We start from the raw sequence: 17137 nt of genomic DNA, 5'->3' as shown, positions 1-17137 counted from the left end.
GGGTAAAGTGACTAGGCATCAGGATAGATAATAATAAGGTATTTGAGGTAGATATGTACATGAAGGCAGGGTAAAGTGACTAGACATCAGGATAGATAATAATAAGGTATTTTAGATATGTAGATGAAGGCAGGGTAAAGTGACTAGACATCAGGATAGATAATAATAAGGTATTTTAGATATGTAGATGAAGGCAGGGTAAAGTGACTAGGCATCAGGATAGATAATAATAAGGTATTTTAGATATGTAGATGAAGGCAGGGTAAAGTGACTAGGCATCAGGATAGATAATAATAAGGTATTTTAGATATGTAGATGAAGGCAGGGTAAAGTGACTAGGTATCAGGATAGATAATAATAAGGTATTTTAGATATGTACATGAAGGCAGGGTAAAGTGACTAGACATCAGGATAGATAATAATAAGGTATTTGAGGTAGATATGTACATGAAGGCAGGGTAAAGTGACTAGGTATCAGGATAGATAATAATAAGGTATTTTAGATATGTACATAAAGGCAGGGTAAAGTGACTAGGCATCAGGATAGATAATAATAAGGTATTTTAGATATGTAGATGAAGGCAGGGTAAAGTGACTAGTCATCAGGATAGATAATAATAAGGTATTTTAGATATGTAGATGAAGGCAGGGTAAAGTGACTAGACATCAGGATAGATAATAATAAGGTATTTAAGGTAGATATGTACATGAAGGCAGGGTAAAGTGACTAGACATCAGGATAGATAATAATAAGGTATTTTAGATATGTAGATGAAGGCAGGGTAAAGTGACTAGGTATCAGGATAGATAATAATAAGGTATTTTAGATATGTACATGAAGGCAGGGTAAAGTGACTAGACATCAGGATAGATAATAATAAGGTATTTGAGGTAGATATATACATAAAGGCAGGGTAAAGTGACTAGGCATCAGGATAGATAATAATAAGGTATTTGAGGTAGATATGTACATGAAGGCAGGGTAAAGTGACTAGACATCAGGATAGATAATAATAAGGTATTTTAGATATGTAGATGAAGGCAGGGTAAAGTGACTAGACATCAGGATAGATAATAATAAGGTATTTTAGATATGTACATGAAGGCAGGGTAAAGTGACTAGACATCAGGATACATAATAATAAGGTATTTTAGATATGTAGATGAAGGCAGGGTAAAGTGACTAGACATCAGGATAGATAATAATAAGGTATTTTAGATATGTAGATGAAGGCAGGGTAAAGTGACTAGGCATCAGGATAGATAATAATAAGGTATTTTAGATATGTACATGAAGGCAGGGTAAAGTGACTAGGTATCAGGATAGATAATAATAAGGTATTTTAGATATGTACATGAAGGCAGGGTAAAGTGACTAGACATCAGGATAGATAATAATAAGGTATTTGAGGTAGATATGTACATGAAGGCAGGGTAAAGTGACTAGGCATCAGGATAGATAATAATAAGGTATTTGAGGTAGATATGTACATGAAGGCAGGGTAAAGTGACTAGACATCAGGATAGATAATAATAAGGTATTTTAGATATGTAGATGAAGGCAGGGTAAAGTGACTAGACATCAGGATAGATAATAATAAGGTATGTTAGATATGTAGATGAAGGCAGGGTAAAGTGACTAGGCATCAGGATAGATAATAATAAGGTATTTTAGATATGTAGATGAAGGCAGGGTAAAGTGACTAGGCATCAGGATAGATAATAATAAGGTATTTTAGATATGTAGATGAAGGCAGGGTAAAGTGACTAGGTATCAGGATAGATAATAATAAGGTATTTAAGGTAGATATGTACATGAAGGCAGGGTAAAGTGACTAGACATCAGGATAGATAATAATAAGGTATTTTAGATATGTAGATGAAGGCAGGGTAAAGTGACTAGGTATCAGGATAGATAATAATAAGGTATTTTAGATATGTACATGAAGGCAGGGTAAAGTGACTAGACATCAGGATAGATAATAATAAGGTATTTGAGGTAGATATATACATAAAGGCAGGGTAAAGTGACTAGGCATCAGGATAGATAATAATAAGGTATTTGAGGTAGATATGTACATGAAGGCAGGGTAAAGTGACTAGACATCAGGATAGATAATAATAAGGTATTTTAGATATGTAGATGAAGGCAGGGTAAAGTGACTAGACATCAGGATAGATAATAATAAGGTATTTTAGATATGTACATGAAGGCAGGGTAAAGTGACTAGACATCAGGATACATAATAATAAGGTATTTTAGATATGTAGATGAAGGCAGGGTAAAGTGACTAGACATCAGGATAGATAATAATAAGGTATTTTAGATATGTAGATGAAGGCAGGGTAAAGTGACTAGGCATCAGGATAGATAATAATAAGGTATTTTAGATATGTACATGAAGGCAGGGTAAAGTGACTAGGTATCAGGATAGATAATAATAAGGTATTTTAGATATGTACATGAAGGCAGGGTAAAGTGACTAGACATCAGGATAGATAATAATAAGGTATTTGAGGTAGATATATACATAAAGGCAGGGTAAAGTGACTAGGCATCAGGATAGATAATAATAAGGTATTTGAGGTAGATATGTACATGAAGGCAGGGTAAAGTGACTAGACATCAGGATAGATAATAATAAGGTATTTGAGGTAGATATGTACATGAAGGCAGGGTAAAGTGACTAGACATCAGGATAGATAATAATAAGGTATTTTAGATATGTAGATGAAGGCAGGGTAAAGTGACTAGGTATCAGGATAGATAATAATAAGGTATTTTAGATATGTAGATGAAGGCAGGGTAAAGTGACTAGGCATCAGGATAGATAATAATAAGGTATTTTAGATATGTAGATGAAGGCAGGGTAAAGTGACTAGACATCAGGATAGATAATAATAAGGTATTTGAGGTAGATATGTACATGAAGGCAGGGTAAAGTGACTAGACATCAGGATAGATAATAATAAGGTATTTTAGATATGTACATGAAGGCAGGGTAAAGTGACTAGGCATCAGGATAGATAATAATAAGGTATTTTAGATATGTAGATGAAGGCAGGGTAAAGTGACTAGACATCAGGATAGATAATAATAAGGTATTTGAGGTAGATATGTACATGAAGGCAGGGTAAAGTGACTAGACATCAGGATAGATAATAATAAGGTATTTTAGATATGTACATGAAGGCAGGGTAAAGTGACTAGGCATCAGGATAGATAATAATAAGGTATTTTAGATATGTAGATGAAGGCAGGGTAAAGTGACTAGGTATCAGGATAGATAATAATAAGGTATTTTAGATATGTACATGAAGGCAGGGTAAAGTGACTAGACATCAGGATAGATAATAATAAGGTATTTTAGATATGTAGATGAAGGCAGGGTAAAGTGACTAGACATCAGGATAGATAATAATAAGGTATTTTAGATATGTACATGAAGGCAGGGTAAAGTGACTAGGCATCAGGATAGATAATAATAAGGTATTTTAGATATGTACATGAAGGCAGGGTAAAGTGACTAGGTATCAGGATAGATAATAATAAGGTATTTTAGATATGTACATGAAGGCAGGGTAAAGTGACTAGACATCAGGATAGATAATAATAAGGTATTTTAGATATGTACATGAAGGCAGGGTAAAGTGACTAGACATCAGGATAGATAATAATAAGGTATTTTAGATATGTACATGAAGGCAGGGTAAAGTGACTAGGTATCAGGATAGATAATAATAAGGTATTTTAGATATGTACATGAAGGCAGGGTAAAGTGACTAGACATCAGGATAGATAATAATAAGGTATTTTAGATATGTACATGAAGGCAGGGTAAAGTGACTAGGCATCAGGATAGATAATAATACGAATAAAATAAAGAACAGAGTAGCAGCAGCAAATGATGAGTGTAAAAGTGTGTGTGTGCGCGTGTGTGTGTAAAATGTATGTATGTGTGTGTTTGTGTTGTGACAGTATGCGTGTGTGTGTGTTGTGTGTGTGTGTGCGCATATGTAGTGTATGTGAATGTGTGTGAGTGAGTGTGTATATATAGTCTAGTGAGTTTGCATAGGGTCAGTGCAAGATAGAGACAGTACAGATAGTTTGGGTACAATTAATTGACTATTTAGCAGCCTGGCTATTTAGCGGTCTTATGGCTTGGGGGTAGAAGCTGTTGTTCCGATTGCCGATGCTTTGGTACCGTTTGCCTGATGATAGCAGAGTGAACAGTATGACTTGGGTGGCTGGAGTCTGACAATTTTTCAGGCCTTCCTCTGACACCACCTGACATAGAGGTCCTGGATGTCAGGGATCTCAGTCTCAGTGATGTACTGGGCTGTTCGTACCACTCTCTGTAGGGCTTTGCGGTTGAGGGGAGTGCATTTGCCCTACCAGGCGGTGCTGCAACCAGTCAAGATGCTCTCTGTGGTGCAGCTGTAGAACTTTTGGAGGATCTGAGGCCCAAAGCCAAATATTTTAAGCCTCCTGAGGGGAAAGAAGAGCTGTCGTGTCCTTTTCTTGATTGTGCGGGTGTGTGTGAACCATGTTAAGTCCTTAGTGATGTGGACGCCAAGGAACGTGAAGCTCTCGACCTGCTCCACTACAGCCCCGTCGCTGCTCTCCCCTTATTCTCCTATAGTCGACAACAGCTCCTTGGTCTTACTAACTTTGAGGGAGAGGTTGTTGTCCAGGCACCACACTGCTAAGTCTCTGACCACCTCCTTCCTGTAGGCTGTGTATCTTATGGTGTTTGTGTGTGTGTGCGTGCGTCTGCGTGCATGTGTGTGTTGAAGTCATCTGCTGGGTGTGATAGAAGTCTTAGTGGTGTGTGTCCTGCGTGCACATATATCAGCTGACACACAGGGGGCAGAATGTTCATCAGAAGATAAGCAGAGGAGAATTAATCACTTTCTGATATGATGAGGCCACTTCAGCCTGCCGCTATATCCACACACAGCAGCTGACCCTGTGTGTGTGTGTGCGTTGGCCTTATGATGCACGCACACACACACACATGCACGCACACACAGAAAGACCCAGAAACACACACCTCTGTGTAATTGCACAAAGACCATGGGAGTGGGACACTTGACTCAGCTCTCCCGCCCCCTCTGGTCTCCCATCATTATCTACACAGAGAAACCGTATGTGGTCCAGCTCCAACAAAGACCCCAGCAGACTTCAGGTACATCAAGGGCACAATGAAGAGGAGGTGGTGGAGAGAGAGACTGTGTGTGTGTGTGTGTATGCGTTTAAAAAAAAGGAGTGTGTTAAGAGTTCCTTGGCACCTGAGAATCTACTGGTTAATAGAGGACATTCAATGTACAGTACTGGTCCAAAGTTTAGACACACCTACTCATTCAAGGGTTTTTCTTTATTGTTTTACTATTTTATACATTGTAGAATACTAGTGAAGACATCAAATCTATAAAATAACATATGGAATCATACAGTAACCAACATGGTGTTAAACAAATCAAAATATATTTGAGATTCTTCAAAGTAGCCACCCACCCTTGATGACAGTTTTCCACACTTGGCATTCTCTCAACCAGCTTCATGAGGTAGTCACCTGGAATGCATTTCAATTAACAGGTGTGCCTTGTTAAAAGTACATTTGTGGAATTTATTTCCTTCTTAATGCGTTTGAGCCAATCAGTTGTGTTGTGACAAGGTAGGGGTGGTATACAGAAGATAGCCCTATTTGGTAAAAGACCAAGCCAATATTATGGCAAGAACAGCTCAAATAAGCAAAAAGAAATGACAGTCCATCATTACTTGAAGACCTGATGGTCAGTCACTACGGAACGTTTCAAGAACTTTGAACGTTACTTCAAGTGCAGTCGGAAAAACCATCAAACGCTATGATGAAACTGGCTCTCATGAGGACCGCCACAGGAAAGGAAGACCCATAGTTACCTCAAGCGCAAAGGATAAGTTCATTAGAGTAACTTCAATGAATTTACACTCCGCACCTCAGATTGCAGCCCAAATAAATGCTTCACAGAGTTCAAGTAACAGACACATCTCAACATCAACTGTTCAGAGGAGACTGCGTGAATCAGGCCTTCATGGTCAAATTGCTGCAAAGAAACCACTACTAAAGGACACCAATAATAAGAAGAGACTTGCTTGGGCCAAGAAACACTAGCAATGGATATCAGACTGGTGGAAATCTGTCATTTTGTCTGATGAGTCCGAAATTGAGATTTTTGGTTCTAACCGCTGTGTCTTTGTGAGAGGCAGAGTAGGTGAACGGATGATCTCCGCATGTGTGGTTCCTACCGTGAAGCATGGAGGAGGAGGTGTGATGGTGTGGGGGTACTTTGCTGGTGACACTGTCAGTGATTTATTTAGAATTCAAGGCACACTTAACCAGCATGGCTACCACAGCATTCTGCAGCAATACGCCATCCCATCTGGTTTGCGCTTATTGGGACAATGATTTGTTTTTCAACAGGACAATTACCCAACACACCTCCAGGCTGTGTAAGGGCTATTTAACCAAGAAGGAGAGTGATGGAGTGCTGCATCAAATGACCTGGCCTCCACAATCTCACGACCTCAACTCAATTGATATGGTTTGGGGTGAATTGGACTGCAGAGTGAAGGAAAATCAGCCAACAAGTGCTCAGCATATGTGGGAACTGTTTCAAGACTGTTGGAAAAGCATTCCAGGTGAAGCTGGTTGAGAGAATGCCAAGAGTGGGCAAAGCTGTAATCAAGGCAAAGGGTGGCTACGGAAGAATCTAAAATCTATTTTGATTTGTTTAACACTTTTTTGGGTTACTACATGATTCCATATGTGTTATTTCATAGTTTGGGTGTCTTCACTATTATTCTAGAATGTAGAAAAATGGTTAAAATATAGAAAAACCATGAATGAGTAGCTATGTCCAAACTTTTGACTGGTACTGTAAATACTGTGTCATGTTATGAAGGGAGGCACCCTATATACTGGCCAACAAGCTCTCAGTCTCATGTCAGAATTAGATGTTCATCCATGTTTCTCAAACTTCAAATTTCGAAGTTGCTCCAAACCTCAAATTTTGAAGTGTTTGGTTACTTTTCTGTATCGTTTCAAGGTTAAGTTTAGTAATTAACTCACTCAGAATTCTTAAGGTTAGGCATTAACTCCGAATGGTTAAAATAAGGGTTAAGGTTTGGGATAGGCTTAAAACAAAAATATCAAAAACAACTTTATCACTGGATTCGAAAACCTTTGGAACCAGAGGCAGATGCTTACGCCCATCCACCATCCCCGTCCATTGCTTGAAGGTAAAAGCGCTCACTGTTGCCCCTAGTGGCCGGTTTCCACATCATCTCCTGACTTCCTCAGATGTGGATGGACGTCGAATACTGACTTAGATCACGGGGACCTGCCTGATACTGGCTGCCTGCTATACTAACTATCCCATCCCACCTGACAACATGGTCATTATCTGAACATTCTGTAATGTTGCATGTTCCCATCCTAACTGTTGAACCCTGACCCCAGTCCCACCTAGAGGTCAGTCCCAGGACCAGGCTGCTAATTGGAGAGAAACCTGAACCCGCCCCACCCTGCTGGCTAATCCCCCGACTAATGGGCTTCTAAGTGCCACTTTATATTCCACTGTCTGTCTGTCTATTACCTAGTAGGTCTGTCTGTTACCTCGTCGGTCTATATAATTTATAGCTGTCATGACGCCATAGGGACAAAGACAACAAACCTTAACCGTCTAAAGCATGAAACACACCGATAATCTCACTGCTGATAGACTTCCGGTATGTACTTATCACAGTGGGAGGCCGTTCCTTCTCTTGCTAGAACAAAAGCGGTACCTGCTGCGTGCCAACCCGGTAGCAACAAACCTACTGTTTCTACTTGTACAATCACAATGCTCATCAGTGGCCAAAAACTTGACTTTCACCCAATCAGAGAGCACGAACTCCCATGTGGGGGAGCCAACAAAAACAAATAATACAAAAAGTGGGTATTTTATTCATAGATCCACGGATGAGCTAGTCACACTTCATATGCAATGTAGGTTATGGGATGGTAGCTACCTAAGTGCACAGACGCCATGCACACAACACTAAATACTTTCTTCAAGCTAGCTAACCACTGTAGCTAGTATTGACATTATAATTCATCACAATGGATTAGCTAGTTTAAATGAAACAGCTGCCTGTATAAACTCCCAAGTTAGTGCAGTGTCCTTAGCAAGCTAGCTAGCTATGTTGTGATAGCTAGTGAATATGCTAACATTTGTTAGCTATCTAAACATTTGACTATGGGCTGGCACTGGCAGTATGGGATTATGGAGAGTGAATTCATCTTGCTAGGTAGTTATCTAGCTGTAGCTATTTGGCTAGTATAAACAAGGGCCTTCTGCAAAATAGCAACAGTAGCGCAGCTAGCTGACATTGGAATCTAGACTATAAGCAACACACACGGACATGCATTGCCAAACAACGCTACTGCCACCTTCTGGTTTGGAGTATTTGAACAAGGCTTAGTGGCTGACAACTTGGTCTTTGCTGTGTGAACACAAAAGAGATTGACTGCCGACACTAGGTTCAGAGATGCTAAGTACTGCTGCCAGGCAAACGTTTGACAATCCTACCAGTGTGTTTAAGCTTTAACCAGAACCACATTCAATCTCTACTGAACCATTTATACCATTAGTATAAATTACTTTCTCATGGCCTAGGTAACCTCACAGACTGCCAGAGAGAGGAGAGTTTCCCGCTTACTACTGTATGTAAAGCACTTTGAGTACATCAGTATGTAGAAAGTCGCTAAATTAATCCAATACATTATTATTATCAGTCCTTGGTCGCCCACAGCCCAGCAGAATGGTGGGAGCTCAAAAGGCTGCAGCTCAATCACTCATAGAATAGAGACCTCAAATTCAAATCTGGACCTCAAAGCCAGTTCCACTGCTCTAATCAGGGACTGATTTAGACCTGGGAGACCAGGTGGGTGCAATAAATTATCAGGTATAACAGAAAACCAGCAGTACTCCAGACCTCCATTGTAGGATACAATACCCCTGAGAGAAGAAAGACCGAGTCCTGTTGACAGACCCTTTTACCCTTCAGTAGGCCGGTCCATTCTGACGGTTCCAGGCAGTTGAATGGGCCACTCAGTGTGCCTGCCATCATGCCCACCACGCGCCAGGCGCCGCCCACACCCACGCTCTTCCATTAACCAGCTGGACACTGACTGCTGCTCTTAACACTGCCTCTTTCTCTCTCCCTTGCTCTCTCTTTCACTAAGATTATATAGCAACTGCACTAGAGATTGTTCTTTCTCAATGTGCAAGGCCTTTACAGCACTATATACTCAGATCCTGGGCTACCTACATCTTATAAACTTTGGACAGCACCCTTTCCTTGATGTTTTTCGACAAGAGACCCTCCCTGTAAGGGTTTGGAGGACAGAACACATTTCTCTTCAGGGTTAGGACAGGGCCTGTCAGACAGGGCTCTAGCTCCAGTACCAAGCGTCTCGCTCACCTTTAAGTGGAGATCCCACACCTGTTCATCATACTTCTCATAGCGACAGACTTGGAGCCCCGTCCCCTCGGCCAGCTGACAGAACTCCCCCAGAGTGTCTCCTCTAGTGGGGGCAAACACCAGGGCTGTACCCTACAAAGACAGACAGAGAGAGAGACACAGAAATAGATAAAGAGAGAGTGACAGACAGAGAGAGAACAGAAAGACCGAGAGAGAGACAGAGAGAGATACAGAGAAAGAGATACACAGTCTATGAATTTATTAAAAAACAATTGAAAAACCTATGTATTGCAAAAGTACACCTGTACTTTACGTGTGTAATGGTATGTTTCTGAATCAGGTTAATGTGTATTTATAACTGCCTATTATGTGCTTGCTAGGACTGTGACTGTCATGGAATTTTGGATGATGGTAATTGGCCAGCCAAATGATCATGGTCTCCGTAATAACCGTTCGAATAGCAAACAATTAATATTCAAATAATTAGACGCACATTTTCTCCTCTGCTCCGCATGTGCTGCCATATACATAAAATGAATATATAACGGTCGTCCCCATTTAAGACAATGATGGCATAATGGGTGGACTGGAGGCCATTGAGAGTGTACACAGAAGAGCAAAGCAGGAAGTAAAAGCAGCAAGTGTACCCATCAATATGTCCTGTGATTTGTTGATTCAACTCAAGTGACATTACAAAAAAATACATTCCATTACATGAGCCACATCAGTTAACATCATTTGAATGAACAATCTACATTAACATGGAAACTATTGCATTGCAATGACTTTACCAGTCAAATTGGGTTTCCACTAGATAGCACAACCACAAAGTCAAAATAGGCAATATCGTAACAATATATAATAAAAAAAATGCTTTTTGGTCTTAATTTAAGGTTAGCAGTTTGGTTAAAGTTAGGGTTAAAGTTAGATCTAAAATAACATTTTAATAAGATACATTTTAGAAATTAGAGACTTTGTGGCTGTGGGAAATAGTGAAGACCTTCAAGTTGCCAGAGAGTAGAGGGTCCAAGGTCGTTCTATTCATTATATTTCTATGTGTGCTGCTACTGCATTGTGGGAGGCCTAGGCAACCAAAGACTCATTTGTTGCTTGTTTCAGCAAAAGGAGCAACAAAGTTTCAACACGTTGTTTAAATTTTAAGTCCATGTCATAACAGAAACGGACTCATGTATTATGTACGTGTTGGTGGTTTTAATTTAGGAAAGCTTCAAGCAGCTTTACTGTATAACCCATTACATACAGTTATGTTACGTTGTTCACAAAGATATACACTTTACACAGTGTGCGTGTATGTATGTACAGTGCCTTCAGAAAGTATTCATACCCTTTGACTTATTACACATTCTGTTGGGTTACAACCCGAATTCAAAATGGATTACATATATTTAAATATCTCCCATCTACACACAATACCCTATAATGACAAAGTGAAAACATGTTTTCATTTGTTTTGCTCATTTTTAGAAAAATGAAATACAGAAATATCTAATTGACATAAGTTTTCACACGCCTGAGTCAAAAGATGTTAGAATCACCTTTGGCAGCGGTGTGAGTCTTACTGGGTAAGTCTCTAAGAGCTTTGCATACCTGGATTATTACAATATTAGCATATTTGCACATTATTCTTGTGTTGGATTTGCCCCAAACATAACGCTTTGTATTCAGGATACAGTATAAAGTGAATTTCTTTGCCACAATTTTTTGCAGTTTTAATTTAGTGCTTATTGAAAACAGGATGCATATTTAAAAATATTTGTTATTCTGTTACACATTTTAAATTCAGGCTGTAACAACAAAATGTGGAAAAGGTCAAGGGGTGTGAATACGTTTTAGCACTGTATGTGTGTACAGTGGAGTCCGAAATTATCAACACCCTTAATAAATATGAGTAATAATGACTTTATAAAATAAATAATAAAAATACTGAGTTATACTGTATGCAAAAACAATTGGTAAATTATATATTATTTTACAGCGCGTATAGAAAGACTACACTACTGGATTTCTTCACATTTTATTGTTCTACATGTTATTGTTTTACATTTTATTGTTTTACAATGGGGGATTAAAATGGATGAATAATGATGAGTGAAAAAGTTACAGAGGGCCAAATATCATACATCCAAGTCATGCTAACCTCTCAACATTACCAATAACAGGGGAGGTTAGCATGTCTTCGAGGTATGATATTTGACCCTCTGTAACTTTCACGTTTCATTCAGGATTATCCATAATCATGGTAAAAACTGCAAGTCACAAGCTTGATGTAGTCATTACCTGCTAGGAATATGGGATCAAATACTAAAAACTTTTGACTACTTTATTTATAAGAATCTTTAGGGGTGTCAATCATTTTGAGGTGTTCAAAGCGTTCCACAGGGATGCTGTTGGCTGGATGTCCTTTGGGTGGTGGACCATTCTTGATACCATTCTTGATACACACGGGAAACTGTTTAGCTTGAAAAACCCAGCAGCGTTGCAGTTTTTGACACACTCAAACCGTTGCACCTAGCACCTACTACCATACCCCATTCAAAGGCACTTAAATCTTTTGTCTTGCCCATTCACCCTCTGAATGGGACACATACACAATCCATGTCTCAATTGTCTCAAGGCTTGAAAATCCTTCTTTAACCTGTCTTCTACCCTTTATCTATACTGATTGAAGTGGATTTAACAGGTGACATGAATAAGGGATCATATCTTTCACCTGGATTCACCTGGTCAGTCAATGTCATGGAAAGAACAGGTGTTCTTAATGTTTTGTACGCTCTGATTATTTAAAGCAAAACTACCAAAACTATTGCGGATGGTGAATCTTTAAAGAAGTCTTGAGGTATTGCTCGTCTGAGTACCTTATAATAAGCTGTAGACCACACTATCTACCAAGAGAGTTCTCATCTATATTATTTGTAGCCGTCTATTTACCACCACAGACCGATGCTGACACTAAGACCGCACTCAACCAACTCTATAAGGGCATAAGCAAACAAGAAAATGCTCACCCAGAAGCAACGTTCCTAGTGGCCGGGGACTTTAATGCTGGCAAACTTAAATTAGTTTTACCAGATTTTTACCAGAATGTTACATGTGCAACCAGAGGACCAAAAAAACTCTACACCACCTTCACTCCACACACAGAGATGCATACAAGCCCGACACTTGGCAAATCTGACCATAATTCCATCCTCCTGATTCCTGCTTACAAGAAAAAACTAAAGCAGGAAGTACCAGTGACCGCTCAATACGGAAGTGGGCAGATGATTACAGGCAACATCCACATCGAGCTAAAGGCTAGAGCTGCCGCTTTCAAGGAGCGGGACACTAATCCGGACTCTTATAAGAAATCCCGCTATGCCCTCAGATGAACCATCAAACAAGCAAAGCGTCAATACAGGACTAAGATTGAATCCTACTACACCAGCTCTGACGCTCGTCGGATGTGACAGGGCTTGAAAACTATTACGGACTACAAAAGGAAAACCCAGACGTGAGCTGCCCAGTGACGTGAGCCTACCAGATGAGCTAAATGCCTTTTATGCTCGCTTCGAGGCAAGCAACACTGAAGCATGCACAAGAGCACCAGCTGTTCTGGACGACTGTGTGAAAACGCTCTCGGTAGCCAATGTAAGCAAGACCTTTAAACAGGTCAATATTCAGAAAGCTGCGGGACCAGATGGATTACCAGGACGTGTACTCAAAGTATGCGCGGACCAGCTGGCAAGTGTCTTCACTGACATTTTCAACCTCTCCCTGACCAAGTCTGTAATACCTACATGTTTCAAGCAGACCACCATAGTCCATGTACCCAAGGAAGCAAAATTAATCTACCTAAATGATTACTGCCCGGTAGCACTCACGTCGGTAGCCAACAGATCCACAGATGACGAAATCTCAATCGCACTCCACACTGCCCTTTCCCACCTGGACAAAAGGAAAACCTATGTGAGAATGATGTTCATTGACTACTGCTCAGCGTTCAACACCATAGTGCCCACGAAGCTCATCACTAAGCTAAGGACCCTGGCACCTCCCTCTGCAACTGGTTCCTGGGCTTCCTGACAGGCCGCCCCCAGGTGGTAAGGGTAGGCAACAACACGTCTGCCACGCTGATCCTCATCACTGGGGCCCCTCAGGGGTGTGTACTTAGTCTCCCTGTTCGCCCACAACTGCATGGCCAAACACGACTCCAACACCATCATTACATTTGCTGACGACCCAACAGTGGTAGGCCTGATCACCGACAACGATGAGACAGCAATGTGGTGCCAGGACAATAACCTCTCCCTCAATGTGAGAAGACAAAGGAGCTGATCGTGGACTACAGGAAAAGGCAGGGCGAACAGGCCCCCATTAACATCAACGGGGCTGTAGTGGAGCTGGTCGAGAGTTTCAAGTTCCTTGCTGTCCACATCACCAACGAACTATCATGGTCCAAACACACCAAGCCAGTCGTGAAGAGGGCACGACAACACCTTTTCCCCCTCAGGAGACTTAAAATATTTGGCATGAGTCTCCAGATCCTCAAAATTGTCTGCAGCTGCACCATCGAGAGCATCCTGACCGGTTGCATCACCGTCTGGTATGGCAACTGCTCAGCATCTGACCGCAAGGTGCTACAGAGGGTAGTGCGTACGGCCCAGTACATCACTGGGGCCAAGCTTTCTGCAATCCAGGACCTATATAATAGGCGGTGTCAGAGGAAGGCCCTACCAATTGTCAAAGACTCCAGCCACCCTAGTCATAGACTGTTCTCTCTGCTACTGCACGGCAAGCGGTACCAGAGCGCCAAGTCTAGGACCAAAAGGCTCCTTAACAGATTCTACCCCCAAGCCATAAGACTGCTGAACAATTAATCAAATGGCTACCATTACATTTGATATATAGCCTCGTTATTGTTATGTTACTGTGTTACTTTTTATTCTTTTTTACTTTAGTTTATTTGGTAAATATTTTCTTAACTCTTCTTGAACTGCACTGTTGGTTAAGGGATTGTAAGTAATCGGCGCATGTGACAAATAAAGTTTGATTTAAACAATCAAAATCAAATCTATTGCAAGCCCCTGTCAGCAGGTAGGCGATAGCCAGATGAGAGTTGTGTCTCTGGTAGCTTACTTTTATTCTGGTAAAACACCATTTTCAACAGCACATAGATTACAGTAACCTGACAAACCTGTATTTTGAAAGCCGAGCCTTCCTTAGCCAGAGGAAGGTAAGCAATTTAAGCCCTGTGCTGAGCCGTAATCTCAGGTTGTCAAAAGGAGCCCAGCCATTCTCCCTATGCTAATCAATCAATGACGCCCTGCACCCGTTCACTCAGTGTATGTGTGTGTTTGTGTGTGTTTATGTATGTGCGTGTGGACCCAGTTATTTGAGTCCTGCCTCTCCTGTGGCCAGGCTGAACTCTTAGCTCTGACCACTCTGCTGTCCTCTCCTTTCAGCCAGCCAGTCAGCGAGCCAGCCAGGGAGTCAGTCAGGGAGTCAGCCAGGGAGCCAGCCAGGGAGCCAGCCAGGGAGCCAGCCAGGGAGTCAGCCAGGGAGTCAGCCAGGGAGTCAGTCAGGGAGCCAGCCAGGGAGTCAGCCAGGGAGTCAGCCAGGGAGCCAGCCAGGGAGCCAGCCAGGGAGCCAGCCAGGGAGTCAGCCAGGGAGTCAGCCAGGGAGTCAGTCAGGGAGTCAGCCAGGGAGCCAGCCAGGGAGCCAGCCAGGGAGCCAGCCAGGGAGCCAGCCAGGGAGTCAGCCAGGGAGTCAGCCAGGGAGTCAGTCAGGGAGTCAGCCAGGGAGCCAGCCAGGGAGTCAGCCAGGGAGTCAGCCAGGGAGTCAGCCAGGGAGTCAGCCAGGGAGTCAGCCAGGGAGCCAGCCAGGGAGTCAGCCAGGGAGCCAGCCAGGGAGCCAGCCAGGGAGTCAGTCAGGGAGTCAGCCAGGGAGCCAGCCAGGGAGCCAGCCAGGGAGCCAGCCAGGGAGCCAGCCAGGGAGTCAGTCAGGGAGCCAGCCAGGGAGTCAGCCAGGGAGTCAGCCAGGGAGCCAGCCAGGGAGCCAGCCAGGGAGCCAGCCAGGGAGTCAGCCAGGGAGTCAGCCAGGGAGTCAGCCAGGGAGTCAGCCAGGGAGCCAGCCAGGGAGCCAGCCAGGGAGCCAGCCAGGGAGCCAGCCAGGGAGCCAGCCAGGGAGTCAGCCAGGGAGTCAGTCAGGGAGTCAGTCAGGGAGTCAGCCAGGGAGTCAGCCAGGGAGCCAGCCAGGGAGTCAGCCAGGGAGTCAGCCAGGGAGTCAGCCAGGGAGTCAGTCAGGGAGTCAGCCAGGGAGTCAGCCAGGGAGTCAGTCAGGGAGTCAGCCAGGGAGCCAGCCAGGGAGCCAGCCAGGGAGTCAGTCAGGGAGTCAGCCAGGGAGTCAGCCAGGGAGCCAGCCAGGGAGCCAGCCAGGGAGCCAGCCAGGGAGCCAGCCAGGGAGTCAGTCAGGGAGCCAGCCAGGGAGCCAGCCAGGGAGCCAGCCAGGGAGTCAGTCAGGGAGTCAGCCAGGGAGCCAGCCAGGGAGTCAGCCAGGGAGCCAGCCAGGGAGCCAGCCAGGGAGCCAGCCAGGGAGTCAGCCAGGGAGCCAGCCAGGGAGCCAGCCAGGGAGTCAGTCAGGGAGCCAGCCAGGGAGCCAGCCAGGGAGCCAGCCAGGGAGCCAGCCAGGGAGTCAGCCAGGGAGCCAGCCAGGGAGCCAGCCAGGGAGCCAGCCAGGGAGCCAGCCAGGGAGCCAGCCAGGGAGTCAGCCAGGGAGCCAGCCAGGGAGCCAGCCAGGGAGCCAGCCAGGGAGCCAGCCAGGGAGTCAGTCAGGGAGTCAGCCAGGGAGCCAGCCAGGGAGTCAGCCAGGGAGTCAGCCAGGGAGTCAGCCAGGGAGCCAGCCAGGGAGCCAGCCAGGGAGTCAGTCAGGGAGCCAGCCAGGGAGCCAGCCAGGGAGCCAGCCAGGGAGTCAGTCAGGGAGTCAGCCAGGGAGCCAGCCAGGGAGCCAGCCAGGGAGCCAGCCAGGGAGTCAGCCAGGGAGTCAGCCAGGGAGCCAGCCAGGGAGTCAGCCAGGGAGCCAGCCAGGGAGCCAGCCAGGGAGCCAGCCAGGGAGTCAGCCAGGGAGTCAGCCAGGGAGCCAGCCAGGGAGCCAGCCAGGGAGCCAGCCAGGGAGCCAGCCAGGGAGTCAGCCAGGGAGTCAGCCAGGGAGTCAGCCAGGGAGTCAGCCAGGGAGTCAGCCAGGGAGTCAGCCAGGGAGTCAGCCAGGGAGTCAGCCAGGGAGTGGCCATCTGTATTATTGTGATTCCATTCTATTTGATTTCTCCCAGGTATTATATTAGATAATAAACTAAAATATTAAAACTCACCTAATCCAATCAATGGCTGAAACGCATCCACACTTTCTAGATGAACCAGTACAGCTAGCACAGTCAGACCACCAGCAGTAAGGGGATTAGCTCCAGGTTCAAAGTTTCTTTGAAATCCTTCGGCTTTAAATATTATTTCATATTTTTGATCATGTTATTTGTTTTAATTAAATGGGAGGATGGGAAGGCACACAGCAGTACAAACAAAATAAACATCAAAAACAAGAATAACAAGGGGATGAGCTGGTTTTGACAGCTGTTTTTTC

At 43.7% G+C, this 17137-nt stretch overlaps 1 protein-coding gene across 1 annotated transcript in view; it reads right to left on the bottom strand.

Annotated features, from left to right (window-relative positions):
- camkmt (calmodulin-lysine N-methyltransferase) overlaps window positions 1–17137 on the bottom strand; it is a 243920-nt gene that overhangs the window by 16230 nt on the left and 210553 nt on the right. The window contains exon 10 of the mRNA XM_014179982.3: window positions 9509–9640. Within this exon, the coding sequence (XP_014035457.1) occupies window positions 9509–9640 (132 nt within the window). The remainder of the gene's footprint in view (window positions 1–9508; window positions 9641–17137) is intronic.

Source organism: Salmo salar, chromosome 28, assembly GCF_965601325.2.
Source record: "Salmo salar chromosome 28, fSalSal1, whole genome shotgun sequence".
NCBI classification, from domain to species: Eukaryota; Metazoa; Chordata; class Actinopteri; order Salmoniformes; family Salmonidae; genus Salmo; species Salmo salar.
The sequence above is the reverse complement of the archived record's forward strand: the minus strand, read 5'-3'. Positions and strand labels throughout refer to the sequence as shown.